This window comes from Helianthus annuus, chromosome 16 (genome assembly GCF_002127325.2).
Source record: "Helianthus annuus cultivar XRQ/B chromosome 16, HanXRQr2.0-SUNRISE, whole genome shotgun sequence".
Taxonomy (NCBI): domain Eukaryota; kingdom Viridiplantae; phylum Streptophyta; class Magnoliopsida; order Asterales; family Asteraceae; genus Helianthus; species Helianthus annuus.
Window position 1 is genome coordinate 91,371,615 of NC_035448.2, and position 10,113 is coordinate 91,381,727.

A 10,113-nucleotide genomic window follows, 5' to 3' on the forward strand; every position below is an offset into this window, starting at 1 on the left:
ATGGAATTTTAAAAAGGCATGTTATGCCCAAATAAATAATTTCTTTTATGAAACGTTCTAAATAAATCATAACGAATAAGATTGTAAATAGAATAAAAATAAAACCAAATAAATATCTTGGATCCTCGACACTCAAGACAAGCCCAAAAAAACTTCTCTCCTACCTATTCCATTTGGTGTGTGTAAAGCCACATAATAAAGAGTTTTGTTTGAGGACAAGCAAAGATTCAAGTGTGGGGGTATTTGATGTGTGTAAAATGTAACATATAAATTACATCAAATTAGGCATAAAACTAACCCTTTTTCATGGTTAAAACCTTTTCTCAAAAATCTTTAGCTTGATTAGACGTTGAGGATAAACCAGTACTAAAAGCTCTTGTGTCCTTGGATGACCTCGGTATCTTACCAACGCTATACTACGCTCACGATGGGTGCACTTGCCCAAGTGTGTGTTTAGTGTTAGTAGAATATCGTGTTTTATAAATTTAAAACTTGACTAATGCGTAAAATGGGCTTAAAATATCAATAAAATCATAACACACCTAACGCACACTAGTGATGGTGGTTGTAGATGTTGAAGGGTGGTGACGGTGGTGATGAAGGTGGTTGTTGATTAGGAGATGGTGGTGGTGGTGGAATGGTGGTGGTGGTGGTGGAGGGTGGTTGAATAATAATATTTTTTTAAATTATTTTGTTTTATTTTTTAATAATATCTATACTACTTTATAAAGCATATCCAAAGGACTTCTTAAAGTCCATAAAAATTCCCTTAAAACACCCCTAAAGCATGCTGTACAACCCTCTAAAGCACAATATAATTTACAATTCCAATTGTGCCCTCCAAAACTTTTACCCTTTACCCGAATTCATCATCAACCGTCCATTTTCTTTCATGTCTTCACACGGATCGTGATCTGACGGATGATGTTGTTTTCACACGGATCCACCTTTACCCTTCATTCTCTCTCATCTCTCTCACAACTCACATCTCACCAGTCACTCTCTCTCTCTCTCTGGCGATTCCAGATCCAGATCTGGATCTAGGGTTTCTCTGCTATCTCTCTTGCGATCCAAGCTAATCAGATCCGTCTTCCATCTGTTCTCTCTCTCGCACGATCCAAGCGATTCAGATCCAAGAGATTCAGATCTAGGTGCTGTGTGTGCGATTCAGGTACATTTGAAACCCTAATTAACTTTGCGTATTGTGTATTTTCTCTATTAGACTGATGTTTGCATTATTAAATTGAATCCAGGGTTTAAGCATGTTTAAAACTAGGGTTTCAGGAGATCGTGAGATGAGGAAAAGCGGGGATTTCACCAGATCTAGGGTGTTACTTTCATTTGATTTCGAATCCATGACCCCATCCCGTGACACTGTGGTGTGCAGATGGATCCCTAGCCGTCGCATCTGGTGAACCCGCACATAATAACTCTTTTGACTTGTTTTCTAACCTGACTTTCGGCTCATCTTTCCTAAATCGTTATCTTTATGTTTATTGTTTTCCGCCCAGAACTGGCAGCACGGTGGCGGTGGAGTGAGGAAACAGTCAAACAAAAGAGACACAAGTGGAGGAGTGGAATATTGACGGTATGCTTTGATTCCATCAGTTTGATTTTTTATGTTTCTTTGGCTTTCTATTTTGTTCCACTTTGAAAGCAGACCATTATACTAGATGTTTCAAATGAATATCATGTTATAAAAGCAGCAACAATTCACCTAACTTAGCACACACAATATGAAATGTATCTAATAATTTTTTTATCTTTTGGCAGCTTGGTAATCGAGTGATGATTTTAAGATGAAGAATTGAGTATTATGGTCTTTGGGGTATGTCTTTATATGTAAGCAAATTTTGATGGTTCCAATCGAGTAATGATATTTTGGTTAGATGAAGTTGTCATAGGTTTGAGTTTTACAGCGCAAAATATCATCTGCAAACCACTTTTTTGCTGAGATGTCTCGTAAGGATTTACACCAATATGACGTGAGTTTTAATCTTTCGATGTTGCAACCTGCAAGTCTTCTTTATGTATTTTAACTTATTACCTGAGGTGGGATGATGAACCGACCGGGCGGGTCAGGTGACATATCATTATATCAAAATGGTTATTGTTGGTCAAACAAGGTCAGCTATCATTTTGACCTTTGGTATTTGAGTTAACTGTCTGTGGTATGGGTCAAAAGTAGTTGTGGGTTAAATCTATCGTATGGGCCAAAAGCAATTCTATTTTCACTAACATGTTAATTAAATATTTTTTTAGAAGAAATAAGTTATAAATAAACTTTGGATAACTTTCAGCCAACTTTTAAACGATTTCTCTTCAGCTGAATACTGAATATTATAGGCACAAATTGCAATATGAAAGTACTGTACTTATGTGTTTGTAGCTTAGATTGATAGGTATTGAGCATATGTGTATCTGTTTGTTTTTTACACTAAGGGTATTTTAGACATTTAATAGTTTTTGCATATGTGTATATGTTTGTTTTACATGAATGTTTTATTTGAAGCTGGGGGGAGGGGGTATGGTTAAGAATTCGCTGCTTGCTGGTTCACATAAATGGATAGATTTAGTGGTAACAGACCCAAGATTCTTGATTCGGCTTTTCTTAGACCGGGGCGGTTTGACCGACAGGTTGGTTAAAAAAACAAGACAAACATTCCCACAACAAAAGATTTGGTTTGAATTCTAAGGTCATTTGGTGGTTAGCAATATGATTACTAATGGGTCAAATGGGTTTACTTTAAAATCTTAGTTAAAACTGAAACGAGTCAGGTTGATAAAAGTGACCCGAAGTACCTTTACATGCTTACAGCCTCTTGGTCTAGATGATAATGTGGCAGCTGGGTTGGGTAACGGGTCAACACCCTATATGATAATGTTGTCAATTGGTATTAAGCTTTCCATAGAAGATTTCGCTCTTGCTTTCAAAAGGTCACTCTATATTTGCGCTATTACTCACCTGCGTTTCGGTTAATTCAAAATGCATGTAATTAACATCCAAATATAAGACGGGTTTTAGATTTTTATCGTGATCTTATCATATTTGCAGGCCTTTACCATTATCCATGGGGTTTCTAGCCCAATACGCATTAAAACCGGTTCTTGGTGTATTCGTGGCTAGATTATTCGGTGTAGCTCCCATGTTCTATGCAGGATTTGTGTTAATGGCGTGTGTTTCGAGTGCACAGTTGTCTAGCTACGGTAGCTTCTTGAGCAAAGGGGATGTAGCTTTGAAAGTAAAACAGATGCTTTGAATTGATTTTGTGGATAGGCATCAAGTTTAATTTGGAATTACCACTTATGGTTGAGTGAATGTGCATTTTTAAATGGATCTTTGCATTTGTAATCAGAAGAATATTGCTTTTTGTTTTGTTTTAGTTAAAAACTTCTTTGAACTATGCCCCTATGATGTTGAGTTGCAACTTATGGGATCATATGTGATTTGAATGGCTTTGTTTGTTTAAGAACTTGAGATTTTTGTCTGTTTTCTCCATATGAAACTAATTAAAATTGTTTCAAATAGTTGATATTTGGTTAATCTTGATGTATTCTAGAAGCTAATATGCAATTGTTGATTTCTAGAATGGCTGCAATGGCGTCTCACCAATCTTTGCTACCCGTCAATCTCGCGCGCAGGTGACTGCTATGCGTGCCTTGACCCAACATCGCCGCAAAAAAGGTACTCAATTTTCAAGTTATATATGTATAATAATGCGTTAAATATGATTTAAAAACTGTATTATTTGAATACACAAATTTAGAAGGTTGTACGCATTAATAACATCCTTTGGGTGACTTTTCAACCCATTTGACTGGATTTACTTTAGCTATTGTTTTTTATTTGACCCATTTGGGTCAAAGTATGACCCCAATCAGTCCATACATAACTGGATGAGTTGAACTTGTCACATTCAGTTTTAACATTCTCAAAACTGATGCATAATTTTGAATGAATATAATTCTTGCTGGTTTGTAGGTACCTATTGTTCGGGTGCTATTGGGCCAAACAGTTTATCATCGCGTGTTCTTCAACTGTGATTGCGGGCTCCGTCGCTTCATACTTAGGTAAGCCTTTTAGCATAAAAAATAGTTAACTTTTGGTTTTTGCATCTTTGGTTACTAACGAATGCGTGTTTATTATTTAATTCAGACGACTATTCCGTTTCTTCTGGTTTATTCGTCAATGAAGCTACTCATGCGCTATAGCCTTGGCTCGGTGGCTATTGGTTCCTTGATTGTATCGTTTGTTGAGTCGACTCGGTTTATACTCGAGGCTGTTCGCCGGAGACTTAAAGTTGCTGACATCATGCCCGAAAACGGGATTAAAAGTTTGTCTTTATTGCTGATGACAAAAGAAAAATAACTGCTACAACTTGGGTACCCATACTTGCAATTAGAATTTACGTCGTGGTCACATACGAAAGGTTAAAAGGATAGGCAAAAAGGTAAGAATGGTTGACTTTGATTAGTGAAACTGAGCCACAGGGACAATGATGGAAACATGGCTTCCAATGGGATTGTAGAAGTATATACTCATGAAACTAAAAGGGATAATATAGTAATTTCACTCACTTTTCTTGATGCTGACAAGTTTAATGCCATAGAAATACCATGTAGAAGTATATACTCATAAATGTTTGTTGTTAGTTATATGAGCATTTGGACTTCTAAAATAAATGCACCACTCGGTCAAATTTATTTGGTATACATTCAGACAATAGCTTGTTACCACCCAATACATTTTTAATGTAAAGAAAGACTCGATTAATCTGACCCCATCCTGACTCGAATAAAACCATCCTAACTCGAACAAAAATGATCATTTTGCTTCGGACGTTCTCTATAAAATATTATTACAAATCGATTATAGAAAAAAGAATTTATAAGACAAATTTGGATCACAAAACTACATCAATTAATGCGGAAACCCAATAAATATGGGAAAAATCCTCTTGTGGAAATCGAACCTAGGACCTCATGGTCCCTAAGTCTTATCCCATTCCCAAAATGCCACTTAATTCTAATACTATTGATTATGATGCCATTAAATAATGTAATGTATTATTCATCACAATGCAAGTGCTTTACACAAAAGAAAGTTATAACAAAAGAAGAATCTTAAGGAAGATTTGGTCATCATGGACTTGCAAGATTCGGTCGTTAAAAAGGACAATGGGACACAGACTAATAAGAGTCCTAATCTTACTATCTTAGTCCCATACATTATTGCATAACGACGTTCAATAACCTGTTAAATACCCGTCAAACACCGGGTATGCTTGTTTAAAAAAAAACCCGTTATGATTTTCAGGTACAAATCTTTTTCTTACCACTCTAACCTTTATATATCTTTTTCAATATATAAATAGTATCAAAATATAAAATTTTGTTTTTATGGTTAATGAAGTTGCTAGAATATAACATTACTTAACCTAATAGTTTTATCAATCTCATTTCTGGTCTCATACTCGAATGCCCTACCCGTTACCCGTTTGGATGTTTCATGCTTCAGGTATTTGGCATCAATAAACATAAGATATTTATTAACATCTTTCGTAAGACCAAACTTTCTTACAATATACAATATATCACGAGAAAACTGATAAATTAACTGGAAAACGAGAACCGCCCCGTACATAGCCCTAAACTCACCAACCTAAGTGATATGTTTCCCGTCGCATCGCGCGGGTAAACGACTAGTACTAAATAAACAAGGTAAAAAAAACTAAAATACCCATGGGTGACCAGATTTATCTAAAAAAATTAACTGGGTTAGGCTCAAAGGACATATCGTGCAAGATTTTGAAACATTAAGTACAAAACTCATCAATTTTAAAGGCAAAGGACACCGCCTGCAATTTGGTGTAAACTTAAAGGACAAAACTTGTAATTTACTCTTTTTTAAAGGTCGGCTGTTGAATTCAAAAGACAAATATTTTAAGTGCTAATTATTGTTTACAATTCCATCAAATCTTACCCCAAGACTTTGGCAAGAGAAAAAAAGACCTAGATGAAGATTGTACACAACCATTCTAAATTCTTTGTTCTTTTGTTGAGATAGTCACCTTCTTAGGGCACTCAACCACTTGCCAGTCTCCGTACCCGCTCGAGTACACTGCCTCCAGTCTAGTAGGTAGGGGTTGCTGGGTATTGGTTTGGGTTGGTAGAACCCGAAGCGGGGAGATGAATGTGAGTTATTGATCTACTAGGTTTTTATTGATATTTATATAATAACAAAGGATGAAAGTTCTTAGGAACAGTCCCGGTTTTCCAGTTTTCCACACCTACATGTGCCTGTCAATGTCTTTATCATCCGACCACTATACTTTGTCTTTTCAATTTTCTTCCCCTGCAACACTTGCACCCGTTTCTCTGAGAGTGACCACCTCACTTTCTTTGTTTTTACAGTTTGGTCCCTCACATGTGTAATTTTAGAGAGAGAAACTATATGAGAGACAGACAAAACAGAAATGGGTGTGGTGTTCAGATTCGGTGATACTTTTCAGATCTAGCGGCGGAAGGCCGAAGCTAGCGGCAGCGGTTATGATTGTTTTGAAGATATGATGATGGTGAGGTGGTTCAAAGATTAGCCATCGATAGCAATGCTCGAACCGATAGGTGGTGGTTCGTAGGTAGGTGAAGATAGGGGCGTGTTATATGGTGGTGACATCGACGGGGGTGGTGGTGACATCATCATTGAGTCGGTAGAGCGCCGGAGGACTCACCGGAAAATAAGGTAGTGTGAGTCGGTAGAACGGCGGTGGTGGTGACATGTGTTGTGTCTCTCTCTAACTTTAAAATGTATCTGATTCTTCTGCTGAAATATTTTGAAAAAGGAAAACAATAATAGCGCATGGTTTTTAAAATTTGTGTGCTCCGCTAGAATAAGATAGAAACATATTAAATAAATAAATAAATATAACAATGCAAATAAAGTACGGTTAATATTTTATAATATGTCATCTTATTTAAAAATTCTATTGAGAAATGTTATTTATGAGAGATTTTTTTGTTTGACCGGCTTTGAGACGAATAAATGTGGTTCTTCTAGACACTATGTATTTACAATAATTTCGTTAACTACATACCGCAATCAGTTTATCTCACTTCAACTTTCTTTGGTTTTCAGTTTTGCCATTTGGTAATACCGTTGCTATTTGTTTGTTAACTGAAAAAACAGAATGCACGACTGTTTTTAGTTTTTTTATTGAACGTTTTAGGGTAGAATTATAAAAAAAACATAATTGTACTCAAAATCAAATATTTTTTTGGCATCATAGGTTATAGCGGGCGATGTTACCGTTGTGGTACCATGACGAACCTAATTGTTTATGAGCAAACATTGTTGCCGATATTTTGCCATAATGTAAACAGTATCAGTGTTCGTCTTTACGTTTTTCGACAAGCCAAACCGATAGTGGCCAAACTCCAACCACTTGCGTGCAGGAGGACGATCGTATTCCCGCGGCGAAGCGTGGGGGTAAAAAACTAGTTATTAACACAAAATGATTATTGGTTTGGGTTGGCAGGTAGGGGTTGCTAGGTATTGGTTTGGGTTGGTAGAACCCGAAGTTTTGGTTTTTTTTTTTTTTTTACCAACAAATATATCAATAGAAAGAAGATTGATCCTAGGGTATAAGGATAAGGGTTTGCTTGACATCGTTCTTGGCTGGTTATCAGGTTTCTCGTTCTGGTGTGATCTACGTTGTGTTTGCTGCATGGTTTTACTTCTGGTGTGCTGATGGAGAGAGGTGTCGATTTGGATGGTAACTTAATGTCACACCCCGATCACGAAGAACATACAAAACGTGGCGGAAACGTCGGGGAGTGTTGTAACAGAATTTATTGTTTCAAATCCATGGCAATTGAAGTTTCGTTTTATTAATCAAACATGAAAGTTTACATTGTTTTAAACAAGAACCAAAGAGTACATAACATAAATTAACTAGTTCTTGTCTTGTTTTAAGTCACTAAGGCACAGGTCCGCCTAAGTATGTCTTGATAAGTCCTATGCATCATCTCCTGAAAACACATGTGAAAATAGGTACGTCAGCATAAAAATGCCTGTGAGATACATAGGTTTTGTGAAAACAGAATTCATTCATGACTTATGTTTGAGAAAATGTTTAGTCATGAACCTTGTAATTTGCTTTGTCTTGTAAATCATTTGAAAAACGATAAGATCAGATGATATGTATAAATAAGAGAATAATGTATGGTTAAATGAATAACCATGTAAAATGAGTTTGTATAAGATAAGTTGTTTGTAAATCAATGTCTTGTGAAAAGTGTGTTATTTGTATAAAATGTTATATGTCTCAAATTGAAATGATTCAAATAACGCTACGATATGTAATACCTGTAGGATCGTATGGCGACCCGAATGAGTCGATCAGAGGCGTTTTCGTTAATTACAGGTGCGGAATAACAAGTAATCAACGTAGGAATAGCATACAATTCACTTTAAACTCTTTTTCTATTGATTTGACACCAAATACAACCAGTTCTCGATCCGGCAGCACTTCGGTACGAGAATCAGGATCCGTTACATCTGGAATCGCCCTAAAGGTATATATAGGCAACTGGAACCGCTTATTGGACAGGCCCGATAAGCGGCCCACATATGTAATTCGAGCGGTCCACACATTTGTCATTTGAGCGATCCACTAAGGTGTCACTCGAGCGGTCCAACTACCTAAGGGTCCTATGAGCGATCCAACAAGTCAAACACTATACAATCACTCAATTTCTTACATTTCTAGTCCAGATCTAACGTTCTAAGACTTATGACTCGATACAAGACGTAATCAGCAGATGTAGTGCACCAACAATACCATACAAACACTTATATATAGGAAGTACCAGCGGCGTATCCACCATGCTTGTATCATATTACACACGCCTCGTTACTTAGATCACTTACTCAAACCAAACCATCAAGATAAAATGTTTAACAATTGTAGAAATGTTTATGTATAGTCAAATGTCTATTGTCAAATGTAAATCATGTCAACAGATACAACTGGTTCACACGGTTCAATGGTTACAAACAGTTCATATAATCAAAGGGTTAAGACGGTTCACATAGTCAAATGGTTACAACGGTTCAAAATGTAGTATAATGTGTTCATATGCTGGATGAGCACATGCAACAGAAATGCAATGTAAAACAATGTACTAAGTATGCACACAATGGGCGTACGTAGCATGAAATGTATTGTAAAGTGATGTACTAAGTATGCACACAATGGGCATACATAGCAATAAATGTAATGAAATCATGTACTATAAATGTACTAATGAACATAGCAAGATCTAATGTTCTAAGACTTATGACTCGATACAAGACGTAATCAGCAGATGTAGTGCACCAACAGACTCCCCCTCAGATGTTGATGGAGTCGACTATCGAGTCACACCAATGCTGTGTCTTCACATCTTCAGTCTTGATCAGTCTTTAGGCTTTTCTCTCTTTATCTTCAGACTCCCCCTCTCGATTTGCTGGCATTCCTTTGATCTTCAGCAACATCTTCAGGATCGACGTCTGGCTTTCCTGCATAAACTCTACCTCAGAGTAAATTTCTTTCACATACATATTTTAAACATATGAACTTGCACCAATCCAGATTCTCATTCAAAACAAACACAGATATTTTGATGAACCACTTGACAGGTTAGATTATGAAAACATTTAATTTCACACACACACTCCCCCTCAAGAATTGCTCATCATGTTTAGCACTCGGAATTTTGAAAATCAGCTATCCAACATCAGTTGTCGAAAATCTTTTTGAATTTTCAAAATTTATGCTAAAACACACCAAAAATCTTTTTGAATTTTTCTGAAAGAGAAATAAAAATGCAGAAATAAACTATTTATAAACAATATTTTTTGTGAGCTTGTGCAAGAGGATCATATCAGTTATGAGACAAATCACCAACACCATTAAGCTTTAAACATATTCAGTTATAAACAATTTACCTAGATTGTCAGTATGTTTGTCCACTTAAATCTTCACACAAATTTCAATCGATTCGAGATACGATATTAATGTTTTAGAGACTTAAACTTAATTGTGTATCACTCCACTTGAATATACTCCCGTA

General features: G+C 36.3%; 1 protein-coding gene across 9 annotated transcripts; it reads left to right on the forward strand.

The window, feature by feature from the left end:
- Positions 1-957: 957 nt before the first annotated feature.
- Positions 958-4,444, forward strand: LOC110937532 (probable sodium/metabolite cotransporter BASS3, chloroplastic). 9 transcript variants are annotated; one of them, XM_035985130.1, is made up of 9 exons: positions 965-1,171; positions 1,254-1,411; positions 1,512-1,588; positions 1,774-1,842; positions 1,920-1,985; positions 3,056-3,242; positions 3,589-3,685; positions 3,983-4,071; positions 4,157-4,444. In XM_035985130.1, the coding sequence occupies exons 4-8, from the start codon at positions 1,817-1,819 to the stop codon at positions 4,042-4,044; spliced, it is 438 nt and encodes a 145-aa protein (XP_035841023.1). In that variant the 5' UTR covers positions 965-1,171; positions 1,254-1,411; positions 1,512-1,588; positions 1,774-1,816; the 3' UTR covers positions 4,045-4,071; positions 4,157-4,444. The 9 variants fall into 9 exon arrangements, 5 of the variants coding, with proteins under 5 accessions (XP_035841026.1, XP_035841025.1, XP_035841023.1 ...); XM_035985131.1 differs by having other exon boundaries at positions 1,277-1,588; XR_004883516.1 differs by having other exon boundaries at positions 958-1,171; positions 1,254-1,588; positions 1,774-1,828; positions 1,890-3,242.
- The last annotated feature ends 5,669 nt before the right edge of the window (positions 4,445-10,113 follow it).

Excerpts from the sequence above, each read along its gene's own strand:
- LOC110937532 (XM_035985130.1), top strand. The coding sequence starts at position 1,817 with ATGGTCTTTGGGGTATGTCTTTATAT. Across the intron at positions 1,986-3,055 it reads AGGATTTACACCAATATGAC|GCCTTTACCATTATCCATGG; the intron begins GTGAGTTTTAAT and ends TCATATTTGCAG. Across the intron at positions 3,243-3,588 it reads AAGGGGATGTAGCTTTGAAA|AATGGCTGCAATGGCGTCTC; the intron begins GTAAAACAGATG and ends GTTGATTTCTAG.